We start from the raw sequence: 26,578 nt of genomic DNA on the forward strand, positions 1-26,578 counted from the left end.
ACCACCTTGGGAGTGGGGGTGAGGGGCGGGGATGGGGATGAAAAGGCTTCAGACATTCCGAGGGCTAGTGGATTCTGTAAATTACCTCCTGGGCAGAGATGAGGGTGGGGGTCTCCGGACATTCCAAGGGCCAAGGGGACTTTTGTCATTCTGTTTGTTACTTAAGTGGTTTACAGAAGTCAAGGTAAACATTTGTTTACACATTATCTGGTTAAGGTGGAAATCACAGACCTTAGTTACTTATTACAAGCCACAGGAGCCAAGATGGCATGGGTTAGGACTGCTTGCCTGTCACATTAGGGCCACAGAGAGCAGTTACTGATAAGAAAAGCTTTACATAGTGGCTAGTTTGCAAAGCAAAGTAGCAGTTTTATTTACAGTAGCCAAGGCTAGCAGTTATTGTGAGGAGAATGGGGCAGCCATTTCAACTTATCTAAAAACAGTTTTGCATTTTATAAAATAGTTTTGCTCTGGTTCTGGCTCTAGGCCAGCACAATATCACAATTACAACTGGCCCCGGGCAGGTCTTCCGCTTTCTCTGGTAAGCCCTGGCTTGCAGAGCCTTTGAAGTGGGGTGCTCTGGTTCCCATACACAAGAGCAAGAGCAAAAAGGGAGGACACCCCAGGGAGCCGCCCAGCGACAGCCGCCAGTGCCTCTGCCATCATCACCTCGCTGTCCTGCTCCCAGTGCCGTCCGAAAGGGACGCTGCGGCCTTCGGCCTCCTGGGGGGCAGCGCAGAGGGAGCGCGTCCATCAGAACGTCCGGCTTCTGATCTGGCCCCTGGACTCCCAAGCCTTCCAAAGAGAAGAGAATCGGGTGAGAGACAAGAGTCCAGTGCTCTTCCGCAGAAACAAAAGGTCAGTGAAACTTGGCAGGCCTCCCTGTTCCTAAATGATTCCCAGAGGACAGTAAATTTGGAACGCGGTCAGTGTTGAAATCCAGACACGTGGGCCTGCCCCCCCTCCTGTTGCCTCCAGGACATGTGAGAGTGAAAAATACAGAGCTGAGGGCACGGTGCTCACCGCTTGCCATTAATTTCGATTAAATAAACTTAGCCCAGACGCAGGGCTCTACTGCTGTGCTTCAGCCAAAGTGTGGGAGAAACGCCCCCTCTGCCACTCACTGGTCAAGTGAACCTCCGCACAGTTAGGTTTTCTGTGCCTCGGTTTCCTCATCTGTAAAATGAAGGCGATAATAAAAGTATCCACTTCTGGGTATAAGGCCTTACATAGTCCCTGACTATGATTAATGTTCAACGAATGATAGCTATTATCTGCTACCAATGGTGATGACAATAAATATCTTAAAATATGCGGTTTTTCTGCCCTCATTTCCTAAGAAGTCAGTTCCACATGTTGGGGCCTTTACTGTTAAGAAATTCTCTCTTACTTTAGGGACCCTCAAGAAGCTTGTTGGACAACCGTGCAAATCAACCCAGGATGAATACACTAGAAAACCCCTGTATCACACATGTAAAACGTATCTCTCAAAATCCGCCCCAGGCCATTTAAGCTGAAGCATGTCTCTGTTCTCACCCAAGGTGCTGGTTGTAGAATTTGTTCCTCAAAGTCCAATTCACCAGGGTTTGATTGAAATGTTCTAGAAACACAATGTCTGCACTTTTGTAAATTTCCCCAGTGCCAATGGAAAGGCCAACTCATTCATCATAATGGGTAGATGCTAGGACAAACACTTATACTAAGATTAATGAATGGAGAACATATATTCTAAAGCTGGGCGTGACGATATTCACCATTCCATCTGATACTCTTCCCATGGCAGCTTTTGCATCTTCTCCCATTGAATCCGGGAGGGCTTGGGCACGATGCCACGACTTCCAGGGTTAAGTCACACAGGATGGTACAGCTTCCTCCTAGTTTTCTTTGGGTTGCTCGTTCTTGGAAGGCAGCCACCACAGTTCGAGGAAGACCATGCAGCCACTCAGAGAGGCCATGCGTAGGGGCTTCATGTGACACCTCCGGCTGGGGTCCCAGCCAACAACTCCCTCAATCTGCAGACATGTAAGGATGCGGTCCTTCGGATCGTTCAAGGCCTAGGGCTGGATACCTGACCCCATGTGTCCCCAGCACCCCAAAATTAGTGACCTACAGAAACCTCATTTCTAGTTACCAACTCGTGCATTTTTTTTAATATTTTGAGTATCCTGTCCTATGTTTTTGTTTTTACCAACAGTTTTTACCCCGAATATAAGTAAAATAGATAAAGCTGGTGTTGCATTCATTGATATGGGTCAGGAATTTACCAGACACTGGCCTGATGTAACTGTTACCTGACATCTTCCTCTGTCCAATGTGAAAGGTAAATAAATCTTGGGACCCCCAAATCACTAAGCCAAAGGAACAAGTCAAGCTGGGAACTGCGTCAGGCAAACCTGCCTCCCATTCTACTCTTAAATAAGATGACCACAAAGAAAAAAAGCTACGGACCTCCCTCGCAATTTGCCCACTAGGAAATTCCTTGTGGGTCCCAAGACCTTTACCCTAAAATGGTTCTGTTGAATTTTACCCTGACAATGTAAATGGATCACTTATCTTCACAGGAGCGGGACAAAGGACAGAACTCAAAGTCATCCCTCCGCTCACCTGAGACAGATGCAGATCAGCTTCACTGCAGATTCACTGAGCTGGACTAGGCTTAAGTAACTATTCCTCTACCCCCTCCCACATGTAAATTGTGTATTTGGTGAAAGGTTGATCAAAGACTCAAAGAAATGCAACCACTTGTCTCTTATCTCTCACAATTTCTTCCTCTTTCCCCAATATTCTCCCTTTAAATATTGAAGCCTTCGAAATTATCTTTGGAGAAAGGTACAAACCTGCTTCCCAGGTGCACAGCCTTAACATTGGCAAAATAAACTTTCTAAATGATTGAGACTGCCTCAGATACTTTTTGGTTCACACCAATTTCCTGGGGCCTTTGAGGAACCCCATTTGAGAACAGGTGAGCACTTCAGAACGACAGCACAGATTGACACCACAGTTTTCCCACAGACCATCACACTCAAGTAAGGTGGCAAAAACATGTGTATTGTATGCCTCTGTGACCCCAGCCCCTCCGTCTTCGGAGGACTAGGTTGAAGTGCTGGTCTGCTCCTCTGGTCCTCTTCAGCCAGCGTGGGGCTGGTGAGGGAAAGGCTGTGCTGGACCCCACACTGCCTGGCTACTTGACCTTGGTGTTGAGCTTCAGGTATGCCACATAGCGTGTCAGGAGCAGCCTTTGGAAGGCACCGCTGTAGAAGGCCCAGGCCGGGATCAGGCTCAGAAAGCCCGCCTTAAACAGAGAGAAGCGTCAGTGTTGGGGAGGAAGGAAGAACAAGTTCATCTTTGTGGTCTTTAGCAGTATTCTTTTCTGACTATTAACATACAGCCCCAGAACCTTGTATGTAATTGATAAAGTTGAAGGGTCTTGTGCCACCTTTTCAGCACACAAGGTTTCTCAGACATCAAAGGAGGCAGTCCCTTTAAACGCTTTTGGACAACCTAGTAAGATCAGCCCTAAGGAATTTTTTTTTTCTTTGAGACAGGGTCTTGCTCTGTCGCCAAGGCTGGAGTGCAGTGGCACGATCACAACTTACTGCAGCCTCGACCTCCTGGGCTCAAGGGATCCTCCCGCCTCAGCCTCCTGAGTAGCTGGGACCACAAGAGCGTGCCATCATGCCTGGCTCATTTTTTCTTTTTCTTTTTTCCAGAGACAAAGTCTTACTATGTTGCCCAGTCTGTTCTCAAACTCCTGGACTTAAGTGATCCTCCTGCTCTGGCCTCCCAAAGTGCTGGGATTACAGGTGTGAGCCACTGTGCCTGGCCTGGAAATTCTAAATGATGAGAACTCTGTGTTAACTACCTCCCTGACTCACTCTTTCTCTTACTGAGTGTGTCCCCCCTTGTCTTCAAGACCTTTCTACCAAGCTTCCGTTAAAATGAGGACCCTGGGCTGAGCACAGTGGCTCAAACCTGTAATCTCAGCACTTAGGGAGGTAGGCAGGTCATTTGAGGTCAGGAGTTCAAGACCACCGTGGCCAACATGGTGAAATCCCATCTCTACTAAAAATACAAAAATTAGCCAGACATGGTGGCACATGCCTGTAGTCCCAGCTACTCTGGAGGCTGAGGCAGGAGAATCACTTGAACCCAAGAGGCGGAGGTTGCAGTGAGCTGTGATCACACCACTGCACTCCAGCCTGGGTGACAGAGCAGGAGTCTGTCTTGAATAAAGAAATAAATAAATAAAATGAGGATTTAGGAGCAAATCAGAAATGCTTTCCATCATTTGGCACAACTCCTAAGCATAGTGGGTGTTAAGCAAACACGTGAAGCCTGGGTGGATGAAAGTCAGTCACAGAAAGGTATGGATTATCAGCATGAGCACTTGCTTTTCAAAGAGGGGAAAGCCTTCAGTTCAATGCATTTCAGGCTGTAGGTACAGGCCTTGAAAGGTTCCTTGCTACCAAATTGCAGCTGTGTCCTGCAAGAGAGGTGCAGGACCCCAGAAGCAATCATTTTGTTCACAGCATGGCCTGATGAATCCAACATGCCTCAACCCACCTACTCCCTACACAACAACAGGATTCCAACCACAGGAAAACTTGAGTGTTTTGGGGAGCTATTCATATGTTGTCAAGCAGCTCCGATCCTCAGATCTCTGCACTCCTCTGAGATACGCAAAGACAAGGGACGAATGACAGTTTCTGGGAACCAAAGCTGACCTCTCCTCGCAGGAGCCACGTCGCTCTATCAACACAACTTCTTCCTAGGAACTTCATTTTTCTCTCTGAGCTTTCTTATCTCGCAGCAAAATCAAGCCCTTTCAGTAGCTCTGTCTTGAACTAAATGTTGGCAGAATGAGGTCAGCCATACAGAAAATAAAGTAAAGTAAATCAAAATTCTTGCCCCCTTGAAAAAGCCCTAAAAGAGTCCCTCTTCCATCTCCATCTTTGTCTACCCTCTCCCAGCCTGGAAGCGCCATGCAGGAGCCAGGAAAGGCCCCAGACAAAAGTGGACTTAAATTCTAGCCTCACCATTACCAGCTGGGTGGCCGTGGGCGAGATGTTGCAGCTCTGACCTTTTTTTCCTCCGTGGTAAAAGGGCGACTCTAAGACCTACCTCACAAGATTATTAGAACGACTAAGCGGGGCGACATGCCTGAAGACTCCAAGCTTGACAGGGTCTCCGCAGGTAAGGGCTCCATTCCCACCTCGGTCCCAGCCCCATCCTCCCGGTGGCTGGAGAGTGTGCCATCTTGGCCTGGCCTCTTGGTAATAAAAGGGTCAATGTACAGCACTTGATTGTACATGACTGCTTCTCTCTTTAGATACAATGATTTTTCTAAATCCTGGCAAACTCAAAATAGACATTAATGATTAATGTGTTTTCATTTATTTTCTCTCCTGCTTCGCCAGGAACACAAACTCCTTTTCCTGGTCTGTTCTTGGCAACCGTTTGCCTGAAGAAATTAGAATCTGTTATCTAAGAAATTAAAAGAGAAATGTCAAGAAAATATTCAGGCCAGGCACAGTGGCTCACGCCTGTAATCCTAGTACTTTGGAAGGCCAAGGTAGGAGTAACGCTTGAGCCCAGGAGTTCAAGACCAGTCTGGGCAACAAAGTGAGCCCAGTCCCCTACAAAAAAAAATTTAAAAATTGGCTGGATGTAGCAGCATGTGCCTATAGTCCCAGCTACTGCGGATGCTGAGGTGGGAGGATCCCTTGAGCCCAGGAGCTGAAAGAGGCTGCAGTGAGTTGCGACCCTGCACTGCACTCCGTCCTGGGCAGCCTGGCTATGTCAAAATTAAATAAAATATTCAACTTTGACCCTGTGTCAAGATAAAATAAAATTTTATTCTATTTTTATAAAAATAAAATGTTTACTTTACTACAAGGAAACATTCTTCAGATGCTGATGAGTTCCGTTTAAGCCGTCAGCATCCTGGAGGACTAAACTAAAGTCACAACGTCTTCCTGAAGGTGGAAGGGACGCCATCCCCACTGGAGAGGGCTCAGCTGTGACACCAAAATCTGTAATTTTGGCCAGGCATGGTGACTGATGCCTGTAATCCCAGCACTTTGGGAGGTCAGGGCAGGCAGATCACCTGAGGTCAAGAGTTGGAAACCAGCCTGGCCAACATGGTGAAACCCTGTCTCTACTAAAAATACAAAAATTAGCCAGGCATAGCTGTGCACACCTGTAATCCCAGCTACTCGGGAGGCTGAGGCAGGAGACTCGCTGGAACCTGGGAGGCGGAGGCTGCAGTGAGCCGAGACTGCACCACTGCACTCCAGCCTGGGCGACAGTGAGACTCTATCTCAAAAAAAAAAAAAATCGGTAGTTTTTCTTCCCCAGAGATGGTGAGAAGTGGGAGAGAGAAAGAGAAAGGCGTGGTCAGAAGTGTCCTCTGTTGGATGTGAGCTCTGGGCCTAGACTGGGGGCTGAAGGATAAGGCCTGGGCATGAAGGTGGAGAAGTGTGATTCCTAAGGGTGGCACTGGGGCAAAAGAGGGGCCGTTGCCCCCACTCCTCTGGTGTGCAACCACAGGAAATTATCTCAGCATGGTGAGATAGGTGCTGAGATTTGGTTTCCCCAGCTCTCCTCAGGTCCACATTGGTGCTGATGCAGAGATGGGAGCCAGAGGTCTCTGCGGACCGAAGCTGTAGATGGACTATGGGCCTGTAGCTGGAGGGGCTGTGGCAGAAAACAGCAGTCTGCTGCCCTCAGTAGCTGGGGAGGCCTTGCTGGGGCACCCACTGGCCAAGTCAAAAGGACAGAAACATTCATCTCCCCCATCCCCCATAGACATAAACTTCAGCAAGGTAAGCAGCCGCCCAGGACAGCAGCCCACCCATGGAAGGACTGGCATGGACCACAGGGCATCCTCTGCCACCGCCACCTAGTGAGAGCGCCAGGAAGAAGGCAGGCTGCAGGGAAGGCAGAACACTTCTCTCCAAATAACAGGCTCAGCACATCCTAACGCCCAGCGGAGATGATGAGATCAAACTCAGTTTGGGCTCTTTGGACACTCAGTGAATTTTCCCGCAGCGCGTGGTGATCTCGAAGAAGACCAGATCAGCAATAGAAAAAATAAAGACCTTCTATTCTCTCTGTATGTCTGCTTTGTAGTGTGAGTTACGCAGGGGATTCTGCAGATTGTTGAGGTTCTACAGTAAAAATAGCAAGTAATCATGAGAAAGTTCAATAGTTCCTGCCAGAGTCTTCTTTAGGTCCCAGCAGGTAAGGAATGCTTTGGGAGACTAGCTCATGAAGCCATGAATCCTTCCAGCATCCATGAAAGAGAGAGAGAGAGAGAGAGAGAGAGAGAGAGAGAGAGAGAGATCCAGCTCCCACAGTGGAAAAGGCAATGAGGCGCAGAGGAAGCTGCAGATGATGGGTAAGTGAGGAAATGCCATCTCCCTTTCTTCAGCGGGACTGGAGTCAGAGCTACACCGATGCTGCGTTTGTTTCAGTATTAGTGAGTGATACTCAAGTCTACCTCTGTTTCATGTTTGTGTTCGTTTTTAAAAGCAGCCCAGGAGTGGTAAGAGCCTCTTGTGCCATATGTTGGATCCGTGGCGTGCTGGAGCTGACTCGCACTCACTCATAAGAACCTGCTGTGGTCATTCTCAGCAAACTAACACATGAACAGGGAACTCTCATAAGTGGGAGTTGGACCATAAGAGCACATGGACACAGGGAGGGGATCATCACACGCCCGGGCCTGTTGTGGGGTGGGGGGGCAAGGGGAGGAAGAGCATTAGGACAAACACCTAATGCGTGCGGGGCTTAAAACCTAGATGACGGGTTGATAGGAGCAGCAAGCCACCATGACACATGTACACCTGTGTAACAAGCCTGCACGTTCTGCACATGTATCCCATAGCTTAAAGATAAAAAATTTAAAAAGAGCCCACTGTGCACCATGCACTCCTCAACTCGTGAGAAGAGCGCCATGTCAGTGGCTTAAAGTCAGCCATGCTGGGAATATTTATACCATGGAAGTCAAATGCCACAAGTCAAATGCCACATGTCAAATGCCACAAGTCAAATGCCACAAGTCCAATGCCACAAGTCAAATGCCACAAGTCAAATGCCACAAGTCCAATGCCACATGTCAAATGCCACATGTCAAATGCCACAAGTCCAATGCCACAAGTCAAATGCCACAAGTCAAATGCCACATGTCAAATGCCACAAGTCAAATGCCACAAGTCAAATGCCACAAGTCAAAGTGGTTTCTGTTTGTTTTGTTTTTTTCCCCTGAGAACTGATAGCTAAACACTGACTGGAACAGAAGATCAGAGAAGACAGCAGCCCCCATGTGGAAGCGCCATATATCTCGATCTTCCCTGCCCAAGAGCTGCTGGGAGCCACCTTACTTTCTGAGGGGACAAGGGAAGCAGTCGAGGTCCCATTAGACCTGCCAACCCCGGCGCTGCCTAGAGGCTGAGCTCTCAGGCTCCGGCATCTCCCCGCCTTGCCACATATTCCTTGTCCCTGGCTGTGTTACTGCTGGGAGCATACCTAACACATCGATGAGTGTTCCAGCAGAAGGAAGAGCTAGCCCAGCCCTGCCAGGGCCACCTGAGTGTCCTCTCTCCCTGGCTTCAAGAAAAGAAGTTATCAATTACCAAGAGTTCATGGGCAAGGCAGCCACAGGTTTCATCTCCAATCGTGACATAATTCAGTGACTCTTTGACAAATTCATCAGCAGTCTTGGTTATCACATTGGTATTTAGATACTTTGTCATGGCGGTCGAGATTGCATATGGGGTCAGCACCTACGACGGGAAACAGAGATCACAGGATCAATCCATCCCAGAAGACTCTGAGAAATTAACACTCGAGTCACCGTCCCACCGTCCCCAACGCTTCTCCTCCTGGGCAAAGTTTTCAGGTCTTCAGTGGGAAAAAGCACAGTACCAGCACAGAGCTGGGAATCAGAAATTTGCTTTCTCAAGAGGAGGACTTAGCCAGCCAACATCGGGCAGCCCAAATGCCCTGCCCAGCGCACAGTGTGACTGGGAAGAACTCGGGTCTCTCTCAGAACCGAGTTGCAAGACAGCAAATAAAAATACAGGATGTCCAGTTAAATTTGAAGTTCAGACGCACAATGAAAAACACTTCAGCACGATCATGTTCCAAGTATTGCACGGGACATACTCAGACTGAAAACTATTCATAGGCAGCTGAAATTGAAATTGAACTGGAGGTCCTGTATTTAACCTGGCAACTCTATCTCAGAAGTTTGTTTCTAATACCTATAACCAAAGTTGGAGCAACTTAAAGCACTTTGGATTCCCACTTTCACACTTCAGTTAGGAACCAAGAGTGGCACATACCTCATAACCTTTTCCTGTTGTGGTGAGAAAAACGATCTCACGTCGTGCCCTAAACACCCAGCACCATGTTTCCACCTGTGGCCTAACCACATTGTGGGCTGGCACGGGATTCGTAGTATGCGGTTTTATTACCTTATTTCTAGAACAAAGGCTTTGGCGTCTTTAGAAAGAAAAAAGGCGGGCACGGTGACTCATGCCTGTAATCCCAGCACTTTGGGAGGCCAAGGTAGGACAACTGCTTGAGCCCAGGAGTTCGAGACCAGCCTGAGCAACAAGACGAAACCCCACCTCCACTAAACATCAAAAATCAGCCAGGCACGGCGGCACGTGCCTGTAGTCCTAGCTACTCAGGAGGCTGAGGCAGGAGGAACAAATGAACCTGGAAGGCAGAGGCTGCGGTGAGCCAAGACAGTGCCATCGCCTTCCAGCCTGGGCTACATCAGAGTGAAGCCCTGTCTCAAAAAAAAAAAAAAAAAAAAAAAAGTAAAAAAAAAAAAAAAAAAATCCACGAAAGTTTTCTTGGTTTTATTTTTCTTCACATCACATTTGAAATTACATTGTTTCATAATTGAACCCAATTATGAGTCAGTTAATCCAAATGAGCAGGTTCCTATGGAAATTAAAGCATGATTAATCTGTATGACACTTTTCTTCCAAGGATCTCAAAGCGTTACTCTTTGAGAAATATAAGGAGCGTGCTTTCTCAACCACAGTTTCCACATAGGGAAGTAATAATAAGTATTTTCATTCTTCAGTGATTTGGGGTTGACAGAACACCTGTATGTACAAAATAGGGGCTCAATAAATAATGTTTAAACATATGTACTTTTTTCTTCATTACATCTTTATTATAACCCAGAGATACAAGCAGGAATTATAAGCCCGTTTTTAAGGATGGGAAAACAGGCTCACAGAGTTTAAACAAGTTGACCAGGATGACTCAGAGGATAAGCGGCAGAGCTGGGATGAAATTCAAACCCAACTCCACAGTTCATGCTTCCTCATTCACTCAGCAAATATTTACTGAGCACCAACTATCTGTGTGTTTGGAGAGGCCAATTGGTTTTCAAAAGATCATAGTCTTTTCACTTTCTCCGCCTTGCTAGAAGAGCACCGCCAAGGCCTCTGCATCAGAGAAGGGACAAGGGACACCATTCCTCCACCCATACCTCCTCCTGCTGCTCCATGGTACCCGCTACCTCAGCAGCTGTGCCCCGCAAGGATCAAGATCAGAGGCTGCTGAGGGTCACATGGCTAGGAAGCAGGTGGCCGTGATGATCATCCATCTTTAGAAATTGACAAGGATTTCTGGTTCCTCCTTCTTCCAGACACATGCATGGACCCCTGTGGCTATGTGAGACCACACAACCAGATCCGGCCGATGATTTACGAACAGAGGTAACATGTGTCATCTCTGGGCCAGAGCATTTAGTTCATTGTCAAAGCAGAGTCCGCTAAAAATTCCCACTCCCTTTCCTCCGGCGTGTCAGCTGCTCCATCAGCCTGGGCCCTGTGCCACCACAGTGAGCCAGCGTCTTCTGTGAAGCCACAGTGGATGTGTCACGTGAATGCCAAATAGGACATCACTGTTTTAAGCCACTGAGCTATTGGGGGTTAGTTTTTACTGCAGCAAACCTAGCCTGGGCAGGATTGCAGCATTGCAAAAGGGAAACCCCAGCTTCAGCTGGTAGTGGGAGCACGGAGAGCCCTGCATGGAAGGAGGACGCTCTAACGTGTCAGATCACTTCTGCACAGCAGAGAAAGGGACTGTGGCACGGTCACATGGCTGTTACAACCACTCACTGTGGCTCAGAAATTATATTATTGGCCAAGTTCCTACCATTAACTCATATCTGCCTACTTAATAAGCTTTGCCCTGTAGCTGGTTAGTTTATAGGAACAGCAGCCTAAAACACTCTCATGGATATTTTAATTGAAAATCAGTGTGTGTAGCAATAATTTCAAAGATGTAATTTTGAGTGCGCCTTTCTCCATCTCTAATGGTATATCGTAAAACTTCTTCCCACATGACAACCACGAAACAAAACAAGAACTCTGTTTCTTCTACGTTCCAGAAACTACCTGACTCTAACTGTTGCTGAACCAAGCACAGACAAATCACCGACAGTTAGGAATCACATCGCTCGGATCGCAGCAGGCAGTGGCAGCCCAGCTCTGCCTAGGTGAGGACAGGTGATCTCCGTGACGTAGGCGGAAGGGAAGCAGAGTGCCTCCTCCCTACCTGCTCAAGAACCAGAGTGTGGGGACCTCTGTGCCCATCACAGAGGGAACCCTCCCCTGGTGACTAGTCCCTCCCCTCGTTCAAACTTGATCAAGTGCCCAGTTTTGTTTTGCTTCATTTGCTTCTCCTCCGTAACTCCACCCACATAAGCCTGTGTCCTGTACCAGGGTCAGACAGGAAAAGCCGCAAGCGACCCTAATGTCTGCTCTGATAAAGCATCAGGTAGCAGAAAGGTCCACAGCACTTCTGAGCAGCGACTCCCCTCCCGCATTTCCTCCTCCAGCACCCAGGGCGTGGGGAAGGGCCACAGAAACCACAGGAGCAGGTGGGACTGAGGCGCCCCGAAAGCCCACATGGCATCCCCAGCTCATCTTCCTGCCAGCCACACGTGCGCAGCCAGACCTGCAGGAGGCGGTGGCCCCAGCCACAGGAGGTCCAGAGTAACCCTTCCTGAGGACTCACAGCCTCCACCCAACCTGGATGACGACAAGGACTCACAGCCACCCAGCTCACCTGGATGATGACTTCTTTTGCTTTATATTCCACTTGCAGGGCCTTGGAAAATGTGCACACAAACGCCTGGAGCAAGAAAGAGAAATACCTGAGGCCCCTGTGTGTGCTCCCTCATAGAGCCAACTTCCTCTGACTTCAAGGGGCATGCAGAGACACTACCTGCTAGACCTTAAAAGAGAGCGGGGAGCCGTGGGTACAAAGGGTACAAAGTTTCGCCTGCACAGGGTGAATATGTTCTGGAGCGCTACCGTACAGCATGGGGACAAAAGCTAATAATCAGAGGCTGTGTACCTGAAAATTGCTAAGCGAGTAGATCTCAGATGGCTTCACCACAAAAAAAAAACCCACAAGTATGTGAGATAATGGATATGTTAATTCACTTGGTCATGGATATGTTAATTTGCTTGATCGTGGATATGTCAATTCAATTGATCATGGATATGTTAATTTGGTTGATCACGGATATGTTGATTCACTTGATCAGGGATATGCTAATTTGATTGATCATGGATACGTTAATGTCTGCTTGGGGGTAAATACATCCCTAGGGCCACTGCATAGATTAACTTGATCATTCTGCAACATATACATATATCAAAACATCACCTTTCATACTGTAAGTAGATACGATTTTTATTTGTCAAATATGCCTTAATAAAGCTGGAGAGGGGGGCAGAAAGAGAGGAAGGGAAAAACTGAATCAGCTTGTCTTTTTTTTTTTTTTTGAGACAGTCTCTCCCTTTAGCCAGGCCAGGCTGGAGTGCAGTGGCACAATCTCGGTTCACTGCAACCTCTGTCTCCCAGCTTCAAGCAATTCTCCTGCCTTAGCCTCCAGAGTGGCTGGGACTACAAGCACGCCACCATGCCCAGCTAATTTCTGTATTTTAGTAGAGACAGGGTTTCACTATATTGGCCAGGATGGTCTCGTGACCTGCCTGCCTTGGCCTCCCACAGTGCTGGGATTTCAGGCCTGAGCCGCTGCGCCCAGCCGAACCAGCTTGTCTTGATGGGAGTTAGCACTCCATCCCCTGGTCTGGGAAGAGGACCCCCACTCAGCAGGAATGTCTGTTTTAGGATAAATACGTCCCTGGGACCACTGCATGGATTAACTCCCCTTGTAGAGCACCCCCTCCTCCTCAGGCTCTTTTTATGACTAGGGCATGAAGACGCCAGGCTAGGCCTCCCTGTCTGGAAGGAAGCTACAGTGTCAATTGTCAGCAGGAAGACAGCAAGGGCTCCCAGAGGAGGTGAGTGGGGCTGGCACCCCCAGAGGCTGGCCAAGTTGTGCATTCAGGGCTTCATGTGCCCAGACTGAGTGCTTTCTTCTAATTTGCTCTCGGACTTCCCAGTGATTAGCTCAGCCCTGCACATATGAGAGCGTCTCCAGGCAAACCTTTGCAGCAACTTGCCAGATGATCCAAAGGAAATTGCCAGCTAGCAGACATAAGAGGAAGAAGGAAGAGACTTGGAAGTCAGGGTATCACTCACCTTGGAAGCGGAGTACATGGAGTAGAGAGGCCAAGGAAACAGGGCTACGCCAGAAGAAATGTTCAGAATGAGACCTTTCCGTCTGAAAGGCAAAGAAGCAGAGTTCCCATGGCTTTGCTGCCCTGCCCAACCTTGAGTACAAAGGAAACAAAGTGCACCTGTGAACACTGACGGACTCCGCTCTTACTAGGCTTCGGCAAGTGCGCAGCGCTCTGCTTCTAGGAATGGTGAGTGAACGTCCCCTACCTTCCCCTGGAGGGCACTGCGGGGGCGACGCTACCTGGCAGTCATGTGACATCACGTGATGCGAGGTGCTTGCTCCTGGAAACAGAGGCTCTGCTACAATTGAGGCCTCGCCACCAAAATACTGATAACCAGCTCAGCTCAGGATTTAAAGGGAGTGAATCCTCCTTCCCTAAATGTGACCACATGAGCTGCTGGTCGCTTTGGACTCACGGACCCACAGCAGGACAGATGTCACATGGTGGAACATTGTCTTGCGTAGAATTTCACAGTATGAAATTCTATATGCAAGTCTCCAGGAGCCTTACTTGTCCTTTTGAAATTCAGTATCCTTAATCCTTCCCAATTAGACGGATTGAATGGAGGGGCAGGGGAGGAGAAACTGCAAATTAGCATACAAGGCCAAGCCCCTTCTGCCTCCAGGGAGGAAAACGCTATCAAGCACTTGCTTTTAATGAACACCACCTGAGAAAAACCACCTCCCAAATGGGCATTGGAATAGGGTGACATAAATATGGAACAAGTGGAGTAGCTGACAGAGCTGCGATCTTCACATTAAATGGGAGTATTCCTTCTGACAAAAGCTGCAATGCCTAACAAAGAGATGGTCTTGATCTCAGGCCAACTTCTGAAGTTTTCTTTTATACTCAACATTAGTTAATTTTTCTTTAATCCAATGCATGCTGAAACTGACGTTCTCTTCCTCCCTCTGATGTGCGTTACGTTTGACCTTCACGTGAGTCTATTCGCAGAGCTGGCTGGCCCAGAACGTTATGTTTTTCCCCATAATCACCGTGTGCTGTCACTGTCATAGCTGTTATCGTTTGTTAAAGCACAGCCAGTTAACCTCTGCGCCCCCGACCCTGACTTAGCCGACCGCCAGGGCAGGGAGGCCACGCGCAGCACACTTTTTTGAAGAAGACGTTACCTTGATTCCATATGTTTCAGAATCAGCTGTGTCATCTACAAGAGAAAACCAACGGTAAGCCCAACAAGGAACTAAGGAGCAGTGCAAGGCGGCGAGGTGGAAACGGGAAGGGAGCACGGGAGGAAGCTGGGAAAGAGCCTCGTCTTCTCGGACGGCCTTGAAAATTGCTGGCGCTCATTGGAGGTCACTCTGGCCACATCAGAGTCTGGATGGAGCCTACAAGAGCCAACCTGGACAAACGACAGGCTCCTCTGGGGCCTCTGGTTTCTTCCCCCTAAAGCTAACGTCTTCCTGAAAAATGAGGGCAGTGAAAAATTGGGGGAATTGACTTATGGCTGTGGGATCAACACTGAGGTTCCCATGGTACCCTTCATTCTACGTGACAGGCAAAAGTAGACTGGCCATGAATTGGAAGCGGGGAAATATGGGGAAACCTAATAAGACTCTGTAGAGAGAAGGACACCTCTTCAATCCAACAGCAGCCGCGTAAGCAGCCTACAGCTAGGCTGTGAAAGAGCTTTGTGAACAAATCGCCGGGCCACTCCTGGGTATTGAAATTACAAGAGCCTTGAGAAGCCCCTCCCCCTCCCAGGCTACAGACCCCTGACACTTTAGGAGCCTAAAAAAACTTTATTTCAAAATTACAAGAAGCAACCCCCATGGCCTGGAATGTTCTCTGTGGTGTAACTGACCAGAATCAGGCCCGACAGGCCTGGAGCAGGTCCTGACTGCAGCAGGTTTGAGACAAGGGACCCAAGTGAAAGGAGAGGGGCAGAGACATCAAGCCGCCTGGGAACTGCGCAGGCCGCCCATTTCTGTGCTGTCCAGGGGCCCTGCAGCAGCTCCTCCCGGGCACCGGCGCCCAGCTGGGCCCCAGCCTGTCTCAGAGCCTCCAGGGAAAGTCTTCACTGCTGGGGGGCCAGGACAGTGGAGGGAGTGGAGCTCTCTAGAACCACTGGGCTGCCTCTGGAACGCTGGATTCTGAGGAAGAAGGGGGAGACTGAGGGGTGAGATGGTGTCAGCCCCCTCTCTGTGACTGACTTCATAGGGATGTTATGTGAGCCTTGTCAGCCAGCACCCACAATGCCTCAAAGCCTCCCAAATGAACTCACAGCCCTGTTGGCTGAATGAGCCCAATCAGAGAGACAACATTGAATCTTGGGAGTCCTTGCCTCAAAGCTTGCAGTATTTAGTTTCTTATTCCACCTTCCCTTTGCCCTCAAATGCATATTCTCCCACCCCTGGCCCACTAGAGAACCCTACTGTCTCCAGATGCCTCCTTTGAAATGGTGCGGCTTTGCTAGTCATGATTCTAACCAGCGTGGCTAATTGGGCATGGTATGCTTAGAAGCTAAACTTCAATTTACTTTCTTTGTTACTTAGGGAACTTAGTGTCTATTAATAGATAATTTTTTAACAAATCAAAGCATGTCTCTGCTAAAGGAGTCAGGGGGTTGTCACGTACATTTGGGAAATGCCTGTGATCAAACAATCCAAGACTGAAAGGTCGGTGTGTAAAATCATGTGAAAGACTGTAGTGGTAAGGCTGCAGATGACAGACACCTAAAACTCATAATTACATCCGCTGGGAGCTCTAAAAAGCCACCGATTGCTAAGCATAAAAAGATGTGTGGACCCAATAGCAACTGAGCAGAAAACTGTAAAATACCAGCATGCTCACAGAAAGAACAACCAAAAAGTTGTTGTCAACGCCATTTACCCACCTGAAAAAAAAAAGATTCGTCTACTCTGCATCAGTTTCCCCTCCTTATGTTAATAGTAGCCTGGCTTTCTTTGGGAATCCTTCCTCCTCTACCGCCAGTCCACGTCGTTCAGAGAGGTGAGACAGAGCCTTCTGCTATGCTCCAACCAGGGTCCCAACTCCTTGAAATCCGGGATCAGACCTGACTCATCACTGCAGTCCCGCTGACCTTCCAGAGTGGTCACCCAGGCTGCCACATACAGCTGTGAATGTTGTGTACTGAGTAAGGTGCCCAACTGTGAGGTTTGTGAGGGTGGGAAACTCATGGCTCACTCACAAGCCATGTGCCTTAACAGAGGAAGAGAGCTGTATCCCCAGAGGAAGGGGAAACGTCATTCACACAAAATCGTCATCTACTCACCAAGTCATGCAGCTGCAGGCTGTGTCTGCTCTTAAAGAGCATCTTTCTCTAAACTGTCTATATAAGATCGCTTTCAGGGTGTCATGCTATAAATTGTTTGTGCAGATGACCCTCATCAAAGAACCTGAATGATGAATGGTGCCTAAGACATCTCTTGATCCACGGCCTTTTTTTTGAGACAGAGTCTTGCTCTGTCGCCCAGGCTGGAGTGTAAAGGCATGATCTCGGCTCATTGCAACTTCTACCTCCCAGGTTCAAGCAATTCTCCTTCCTCAGCCTCTTGAGTAGCCGGGATTACAGGCACCCACTACCATGCCCAGCTAATTTTTGTATTTTTTAGTAGAGATGGGGTTTCACCATGTTAGTCAGGCTGGTCTCGAACTCCTGACCTCAGGTGATCCACCCACCTCAGCCTCCCAAAGTGCTGGGATTATGAGTGTGAGCCACCATGCCAGGCCAATCCACAGCCTTTTAATAGCAGATGCAGAACCTCAAGTTCAAGGGGCTATGTAACTTGTCCAACGCTGTCCGACTAATTAGTAGCTGTGCTGGGACCAGAACACAGATGAACTTAAACTTTGATTCAACAAATATTTATTGAACAACAGAAGTCCAGAAAATCCAACCCAGGTCCCCCATTAGTTTTCCTGAGTGAGCTTTCCTCTATCTACAAAGCATAAAATTCGAGGAAGATACTCATTCTTTTTAAAATTGCACTGGAATCCTGAATACATTTCAGTGTCATCAAGCCTAGTATGTTCTGAAGGATGCCAAAACTGAATGCAGAAATAGGATTCAGATCCAAGGGAGAGTCGAATCCATTACTGTATTTTTTAGATGAAAAATAGTTCAAGGCCGGGTGCAGTGGCTCACGCCTGTAATCCCAGCACTTTGGGAGGTCAAGAGATTGAGACCATCCTGGCCAACACGGTGAAACCCCGTCTCTACTAAAAATACAAAAAAATCAGCCGGACGTGGTGGCACGCGCCTGTGGTCCCAGCTCCTCAGGAGGCTGAGGCGGAAGAATCGCTTGAGCCCTGGAGGCGGAGGTTGCAGTGAGCCGAGATTGCGCCACTGCACTCCAGCTTGGTGACAGAGCAAGACTCTGTCTCAAAAAAGAAAAAAAAAAGAAAGAAAAAGGAAAAAGAAGACTAGTTCAAGACAAAAAACCACGACATGGCCTCTCACCTAAGTCTGGTTCAATTTCAGAGAATCCTGTTTCTATAGCAGACCAGCACAATTCTCCTGAGTTACCAAATTTCAAAAGCTACTACATTTTAATGCATTTCACACACATATTGATCACATACCTTGACTACGGAGGTGATGTTACAGTGGATGAGGCTCTGTAATAAATGATCACAACCACAGATCAGCTGGATGATTAGAGCAATTCTCCCGGAAAGTAGTAGGTGCTAAAGAACCATGAAGCGGGCCAAAGTGCATGGCTGAGCGGTTTTGTCACTCACCCTGCAAATCAGGCTCCTAAGTGACCTCCAGCAAGTATGCACTAGCATTGGGAAAAACTGACACCCATTCTGCGATTCTGTACCTATGTAATCTCGACTAGATGTCAATTAAGTTTCCTGGAAAACTTGGAACTATATTCCTGGAGGATTATAGATATGCTTTTTCAGAAGGAGCTATTCCATTTCCAGCTGGAGGAAGAGTGGTTGGGCATGTGTGAGTCTAGGTGAACAGAAAGGCAAATGGTTGTATAATACAAGGTAGAGGTTCTGGGCTATGGAGGGCACGTAAAGAAACTACTAGAATCAACCAAGAAAAAGAGAGAGGAAAAGAGGACAGACACAGACACCAGCACGAACACAGACATACACAGGCAGAGGAACAACCCTAGAACGTGCTTAATGGAGAGATGCAGACTTGTGCGAGAAACAGAGTGTGGAAGAGACAGACCAAGTGGGAGGTGTGTGGTCCAGAGAGGGGTGTGGTGAGGGTGTGCAGCAACATCCAAGCAGTCTGGCATTATAACCCAATGCAGCGGATGCAGGGCTTACATAGGACCGCAGGATCCCTGCTGAAGTGGGGAGTGGAAGCTTGAGAACCTGTTCAGACTGGTGCAGCCCTGTGACTCCAAAGGTCGGGGCCTGAGGAAGGGTCAAAATTAGTGCCTTCAAGAACTGTTAAATGCATTAAAAACGTACACACGACCAACAACGGCAGCCAAGCGTCTGAGCCAAGCTCACTGAACTTACAATCCTCCAGCCATACAGTTTGTGTCGTGTGTTTCCCTCACACTGAAAGTTAAGCAAATCTTTTCACCTGGGGAGACAGAGAAAGCCAAAGAGCTGGCCTTCTCCCATATGTATTCACAGCTGCGAATCTGTCAGGCGGAATTACCCTTTATAAAGCAGAGTGCAGAGTCCCAAAAGAACGGGAAAATGGACAGGGAAGTCTGATGTGCAGAGAAGGAGGACGATGTCTGTATCCTAGAGATATCATGAAAAGCTGTACTCTTGACTGTGGATCAAGTGCTCAGGTGAAGAGTAAAGGGGGCCTCAATACATACAGTAAGGGATTTCGGCCAGATGCCTGCCTCCATCACTCCTTCCCAGGCCTGAGTGATTATCCAGCAAAGGGACCCGGAACCTGGGTAAGAGGAATCCATACCCAGGAGAGCAAAGTCTACCTGAATGTCATCCGGTGCGTTCAGGAAATGGCTTGGGAGAAGGTTTGGAAGCATTCCAACATTGTTGACTGGCAGAAAGAAGCAAAACAAAAAATATGTCAGAAGAGTAGGTGGGAGATTTTCCCAAATAAACATGGACAAAAAGATTTACATGTAAGGCTGTTCATCACAGCATGATTGGATAACCGTGAGGAAATTGGAGGGAAAATTTAGTCCATCAGTAGAGACACCTTCAATGAATCATGAGTTTGTCATATGTTGGAATGCGTGTAGTCATTAACAACTGGCTGCTTACAATTTTAAAGGCATGGGAGAGCGTGCATGATGTAAGTTTTTAAAACACGTATGACAAAACCGCGCAAATGTATAATTCCAGTTTTGAAAATATGTGTGTGAGTAGGATTAGAAAAATATGCACCAAAATGCTATCTCGGAGTACTAGGATTTTAGGAGATTCATATTTATTTTATCAGCCTGTCTGTTCTTTCCAATTTTTCTGCAACGATATGCTTTACCCTTTTATATATATAAATGTAATTATTTTAAAAATTCAGCAGAAGGTTTATAAATCAAATTTTATTTTCTTCTATATATACTATACACACTGCTGGCCATAAAATACCTTGTCTATAAATCATTACAGAAAAATATATTGTTTTCTGAATAAGAAAGAGTCAATTCTCCACCAACTATACTGACAATTTCATTGAGCAATAGCAGCAATGTTTGTTTGCTAAACTAATTCCTTTAGGCTAATGTTTCTGGGATTATTTTTCTGCCAAATGTTAACATCAGTTCCATAGAAGAAAATTCATTTTCATATTAGAAAATATAGTTGGGGGTGAAACGCACGTTTGATACATTCCAAACCCATATGTAAGTTTTTTTTATTCAGTAATGCCTCTTGAAGAATTGTGCTTTCATATTCAACATAATGCTACAGCTTAAAATACTGTATATTTTAAGTATATTATAATCCATGAGTATACTATACTCATGGATTGCGTATAAACTACCATGAAATAATCAAGTGTCACTCATCAGTGCTAGGTTATTTCACTGACGTATTACAGCAAGCTTTGCATCTTGCAATTTACTCACCTAAAATTCCAATTTCTAAGCCTGTAAGTTTTTCTTTAATGTCCTCGTAGATGTCATCTTTGGTAAAGTCTGCTTGTATAATCTTCACACTACTCCCTGTAGTCTGCTCTGCATGAGAGACAACCGTTTTTTTAATGATCAGAGATCCAAATGCCCCCTTGCCCATGGAGTTACCCCAGTGCTCCTGTGTTACCTGAGCAGACTCACGACAGCCCATTGCCCCAAATCTAAAAGGGAGATGGCTCTGAGTAAATGCTGGGAGGTGCTAAGAGATTGGCTAATGGTGGTTTCTACGTGCCTCTAAGAGTTGGTACAGGGACACGTCTGTGCATTAAGATAGATTTAATGCAGCAGTTCTCAAAGTGGAGTCCACAAAGCACAGCAGCAGGGTTACTGAAAACTTGTCAGAAATGCAAATTCTCAGGCTCCACCCCAGATCCACCGCATCAGAAACTCTGTGGGTGGGGCCCTGCCAGCCACCTGCTTAACACACCGCTGAGTGACTCTGCTGCTTGCTCAAGTGTGAGACCCCTGGACTGACAGCTGTAAAAGCAAGGTGCGATGCTGCCTCTGCTCCCAAGTGTCATGTCTCTTCCAACTCTATATTCACAGCATTTCCATATACACTGTCTTACGGTCATCCTCCCTACAGCCTTCTAAAGTAGACATTATGATCTTCATTTTCCAGAGGCGAGAACAAAGGCTTAGGGAGGCGAACTGACCCAGGAGCATCCACGCTGGTCACTCCAAGTTCAGTGCACTGCCCACTACTGTGTGTTAACTCGCCTTCTGCAGGAGTTTTCCCGCAGATGTGAAAGCTACAACCGGAGTCTACCAACGGCTTGGTGAGCCACTTTAGCTTTGGAGTTAGCCAGTATTTGTGGGCCAAGCAATCGTGAGGAATAGTTTGGGAGGGACGGTGTTTCAAAGACGCTACTTGCCTTTCAAAAGGATGATAAAAAGCACATTTCAGCGTTGTGAGGCAAACACTGAAGAATGTCTCGGTCCTTATCAAAGTTACTTCTAATATCCAGACACAGAACAAAAGCAGGATTCATCGGTTCAAGGGCACGGGCGCCCTGCAGTGTGACTGCACAGCCCGCACTTCCCACACCTACCTCCTGTCCCAGATCTCCCCCAGGGAAAAAAGGCTCACCCCTGACAGCCCGCCATGGTCTTCACAAGTCTCTATAACTAAAGTGTCATCCCTTTGAGTTAGAGTTTATTCATTATTAAATTAATAATTATTAAAATTCAAAGGTTCCAAAAGCTATATGATCATCATTATTTACAAGGAACACTTCACAGCGAATCATAATAATGAAACATTATGATATAAAAGTTGCCTCAGGGTTGTTCAGTGTACAACCTCCACATCCATACATGACGACCCTGGATCAAAATTGTTTTTAAAATCTGACAAACACCAGTAGGCATTGTCCCTTATCCTCCCGCCAAGAGCAGGGCACAGACATAGGGAAGGGGAGTCCCAAACACAGATGGTGCTTTTGGAGGGAGTGGTGGAAGCAACCAGGCAGCCGGGCCTCAAGGATGAACAGGGCTGATCTAGCGATGAAGGCACCAAGGCAAAAGAGAAAGCGGACTGATTTGTGCCTCCGTTGGTTCCTGCTTGCCCCAGCCCCCAGAGCCAGTGAGCACGAAAGCTGACACCTCCTATGCCACCCTCCGCTTTGTAACCGGGCTGCTCAGGAGAGCTGGTGTCCCAGGCTCTGAGAGCAGATGTGGGGACGCCAAGTGCATCAACAGGCAGAGCAGGGGCAGGCTCAACTGGTGGGCTCCACATACCTCTCCCTTACTTAGGGGGTCACTCACCGATCTCTGCGCCAATGACCTGTAGTTTCTCCAGCGTCCGGCTAATAAGCACAACATCGAGTCCACGTTTTGCTAGCTGAGAGTGGGAGTGAAAAATCAAAAAAGACAAGGACAATGAGCAGACAGGGAGGGCTTGTTTTAAGGGGACTTGGTCCCAAGGCTGTGTGCATACTGGAGGGGTGACGTGGTTTCCTCTCCTGGGTTTAAGTGTGCAGAAGGTGACAAAGCTTTCTGGGCTAGGAACAGCACAGCCCCATGGGCCAGGCTGACTAGTAGAGCCATGATGATAGGAGTGAACGCTTGTTATGTGTTTATTGTGTGCCGGGAACTTTTATTTATTTTTTTTTTTAGAGACGGAGTTTCGCTCTTGTTACCCAGGCTGGAGTGCAATGGCGCGATCTCGGCTCACCGCAACCTCCGCCTCCTGGGTTCAGACAATTCTCCTGCCTCAGCCTCCTGAGTAGCTGGGACTACAGGCACGTGCCACCATGCCCAGCTAATTTTTTGTAGTTTTAGTAGAGACGGGGTTTCACTATGTTGACCAGGATGGTCTCGATCTCTTGACCTCGTGATCCACCCGCCTCGGCCTCCCAAAGTGGAACTTTTCTAAGTGCTTTGCTCATCCAGGCCCATAAACTTAAAGTGCTTCTCTGAAATTCATGGGCTCAGCTGTGCATCAGAATTTAAAATACTGGGGACTTTATGCTATACCTTATATAGCAGGGGGTGGGGCAGCATGCCATAATCAAAGTAGTGTTTCTGCCCCCCAATTTTTTTTTTGACAGGGAGTCTCTCTCAGTCGCCCAGGCTACAGTGCAGTGGCACGATCTCGGCTCACTACAACCACCACCTCCCAGGTTCAAGCAATTCTCCTGCCGCAGCCTCCCAAGTAGCTGGGATTACAGGCATGTACTGGCACACCCAGCTAATTTTTGTATTTTTAGCAGAGACGGGGTTTCACCATGTTGGCCAGGCTGGTCTCGAACTCCTGACCTCATGTGATCTGCCCACTTCAGCCTCCCAAAGTGCTGGGATTACAAGCCTGAGCCACCGCGCCTGGCCACCCCAACTTTTAAGCTGCTTCCTATCCACACGGACATCCTTCCTGTGGCTCACTCGACCTGAGACCTTTCTTCCTGTTTTCTGACTCCCAATAGAAGAAAAAATGGGACGGGACATGGAGCAGAGGGTGAAGAGCTGGACACGTCCCATGAGGTCAGCAGAGTGACCCTGCAGAGTGGCTAACACCTGGACCTTCAAGGGCTGCGTGGCAGGGCGTGGAGCTGTGTGCTTCACACGGAGTTGCCAGAGAGATTCCACGGGGACACGTAAAGGTAGAGCACTGGGGGTCACAGGCTGCTGGAGGTGTGTCCGTACCTAAAACTGCTGCCAGTAAGAAAAGTTAGAGTTTTTCCTGAAAGGCAAAAGGAAAAACCAACATTCCTTTAGAGACTGATGACATTTGAATTAGTGACAAAGTCCCCAGTTTATTGAATCTGTGTCTGTGGTTTCAGTCAAATGATTCATACTGGTTTTTTTTTTTAATTGTGGTAAGATACACATAACAAAATCTACCATCTTAACAAAAATGTGGAATACTTTACAAATTTCTGTGTTATCCTTGGGAACTCATGCTTAATGTTCTCTGTATGGTTCCAATTTTAGTATCTGTGTTGCGGAAACAAGCACTACGCTGTAATTTTAAAGAGTTACATATTGTAGGCTGGACATGGTGGCTCACACCTGTAATCCCAGCACTCTGCAAGGCCAAGGCAGGCAGATCACCTGAGGTCAGGAGTTCGAGACCAGCCTGACCAACATGGTGAAATCCCCTGTCTCTACAAAAAAAAAAAAAAAAAAAAAAAGAAAGAAAAAAATTAACTGGGCGTGGTGGCGCATGCCTGTGATCTCAGCTACTCAGGAGGCTGAGACAGTATTGCCAGAACCCAGGAGGTAGAGGTTTTGGTGAGTGGAGATTGCACCACTGCACTCCAGCCTGGCTGACAGAGCAAGATTCCATCTCAAAAAAAAAAAATTACATATTATAGAAAACACATAAGAAGCTGAATTATGGTCTACATCACATAGTCTCCAATAGCCAGTAATTCTCTATGGCCCACAGCTTCAGAATCACCCAAGGAGAGGTCAAAAAAAAAAGCACACGGATTCCCACCAAGCCATCTGATATGGTTTACATCTGTGTTCCCACCCAAACCTCATGTCAAATTGTAATCCCCGGCGTTGAGGGTGGGGCCTGGTGGGAGGTGATTGGATCATGGGGGCAGTTTCTCATGGTTTAACACCATCTCCCAGATGCTGTCCTGGTGGTGGGAGGTGATTGGATCATGGGGGCAGTTTCTCATGGTTTAACACCATCTCCCAGATGCTGTCGTGGTAAGAGTGAGTCATATCAGGATCTAGTAGTTTAGAAGTGCGTGGCAACCAGCACTTCGGGAGGCCAAGGCGGGCAGATCACCTGAGGTTGGGAGTTCGAGACCAGCCTGACCAACGTGGAGAAACCCCGTCTCTATCAAAAACACAAAATTAGCTAGGCGTGGTTGCACATGCCTGTAATCCCAGCTACTCGGGAGGCTGAGGCAGGAGAATCGCTCCAGCCGAAAGGCGGACACTGCAGTGAGCTGAGATCGCGCCCAGTGCGGGCGGCACCTCCCCGCTGTCTGCCGGCTGCTCCAGCCCTGTGAAGCGCTTGCTCCCCCTTCGCCTTCTGCCGTTTGTCAGTTTCCCGAGGCCTTTGAGCCGAGCAGATGCCAGCATCATGCTTCCTGCACAGCCTGCGGAACTGCAAGCCAGGTAAACCTCTTTTCTTTCTAAATCACCCTGTCTCAGATATTCTTTACAGCAGTGTGAGAACGAAATAATACACCATCCCAGTAAAAATCTCCGGGGTGGAAGCTTCAGGATTTTCATCTTTTTCTGTTTGGATGTATTAGATTATACTATTGTACGTACAAATACATTCTCATTGTAAAAGATTCCAACAATGTCAAAGAAAAAATGTCTCCAAGGCTGCCCCCGCCCATTTCCCCGCCCACCCCAGGCTCCCACCAACTTTACTCTGTTGTTGAGACTTCTCTAACTTTTTCTCAACATTTGCAGGCGTATGTAGGCACACATAGAATAAAGGTTCGTTTTGTGGGTTTTCTTTAATCCTATATAAATGACATTATAAGCAGTGTCCTGCAATATTCTTTTTAACTTAAGGACATATTTTATCTCTAAGAATCATTATCTATTTCCACAGCAACCCATGAAGAACCACTTGATTCTTTTGTCTTGCCAGTGGTATTCCAGAGTTCACCTTTGAACGAGCACTCAGGTTGTTTTCAAGTTTTCCTATTACCATTCTCGCTACAGTAAAAGCCCTTGTATATAGCTCTTTGTATATATGAGTAAATTAATTCTTACAGTAGACAGAAGAAGTGAAATTGTTGTGTCAAAGGGTGAGTGCTTTTTAAGTGTTAATGATATTACCAGGCTGGGCACCATGGCTCACACCTGTAATCCTAGCACTTTTGAAAGGTTGGGGCAGGGGAATCGCTTGAGCCCAGGAGTTCAAGACCAGCCTGGAAAACCTGAGAGACCCTTGTCTCTATAAAAAATACAAAAATCAGCTGGGCCTCGTGGTGCACAACCCGTAGTCCCAGCTAACTCAGGAGGCTGAGGTGGGAGAAACAATTGAACCTGGGAGGCTGAGACTGCGGTGAGCCGTGATTACACTACTGCACTCCAGCCTGGGTGGCAGAGTGAGACCGTCTCAAAATAAATACATAACAGTGTTGCCAAATTGCCGTCTCTTAAAACTATACTATCAAAAATACAATTAGAGCCATTTCTCCACACTCGCACCAATATTTGACATGAGCAACCTTTCCCAACTTGATGGTTTTCCCAATCTGATGGTATCCCTTTCTTGCTTTTGTTCGTTTGTTTTTTAGAGACAGGGTCTCATGCTGTTGTCCAGGCAGGTGCAGTGAACTCCCGGGCTCAAGGAATTCTCCCCCGACTCAGCCTCCAGAGAAGTTGGGCCTACAGATGTGCGCCACCATGCCTGGCTAATTCTTTTTTTTTTTTTTTTTTTTTTTTTTTTTT

At 47.4% G+C, this 26,578-nt stretch overlaps 1 protein-coding gene and 1 non-coding gene across 3 annotated transcripts in view; both read right to left on the reverse strand.

Annotated features, from left to right (window-relative positions):
- Positions 1-3,027: 3,027 nt before the first annotated feature.
- The window catches only part of HSD17B3 (hydroxysteroid 17-beta dehydrogenase 3), a 72,223-nt gene continuing 48,672 nt past the window's right edge, over positions 3,028-26,578 (reverse strand). The window contains exons 3-11 of one of the 2 annotated variants that reach the window (XM_032266413.1): positions 22,469-22,544; positions 20,636-20,743; positions 19,535-19,602; positions 18,195-18,230; positions 14,762-14,796; positions 13,591-13,672; positions 12,103-12,168; positions 8,637-8,786; positions 3,028-3,292 (exon numbers count right to left, since the gene is read on the reverse strand). In XM_032266413.1, coding sequence (XP_032122304.1) covers positions 3,182-3,292; positions 8,637-8,786; positions 12,103-12,168; positions 13,591-13,672; positions 14,762-14,796; positions 18,195-18,230; positions 19,535-19,602; positions 20,636-20,743; positions 22,469-22,544 — 732 coding nt within the window. In that variant the 3' untranslated portion in view covers positions 3,028-3,181. The remainder of the gene's footprint in view (positions 3,293-8,636; positions 8,787-12,102; positions 12,169-13,590; positions 13,673-14,761; positions 14,797-18,194; positions 18,231-19,534; positions 19,603-20,635; positions 20,744-22,468; positions 22,545-26,578) is intronic. The other variant, XM_032266414.1, reaches the window with a different exon arrangement.
- On the reverse strand, positions 24,053-24,157 carry LOC116541924. The gene has a single exon (XR_004265010.1). It is a non-coding gene; the product is annotated as a U6 spliceosomal RNA (small nuclear RNA).

This window comes from Sapajus apella, unplaced genomic scaffold (genome assembly GCF_009761245.1).
Source record: "Sapajus apella isolate SASKATOON/1434 unplaced genomic scaffold, GSC_monkey_1.0 scaffold158, whole genome shotgun sequence".
In the NCBI taxonomy this organism is placed as follows: domain Eukaryota; kingdom Metazoa; phylum Chordata; class Mammalia; order Primates; family Cebidae; genus Sapajus; species Sapajus apella.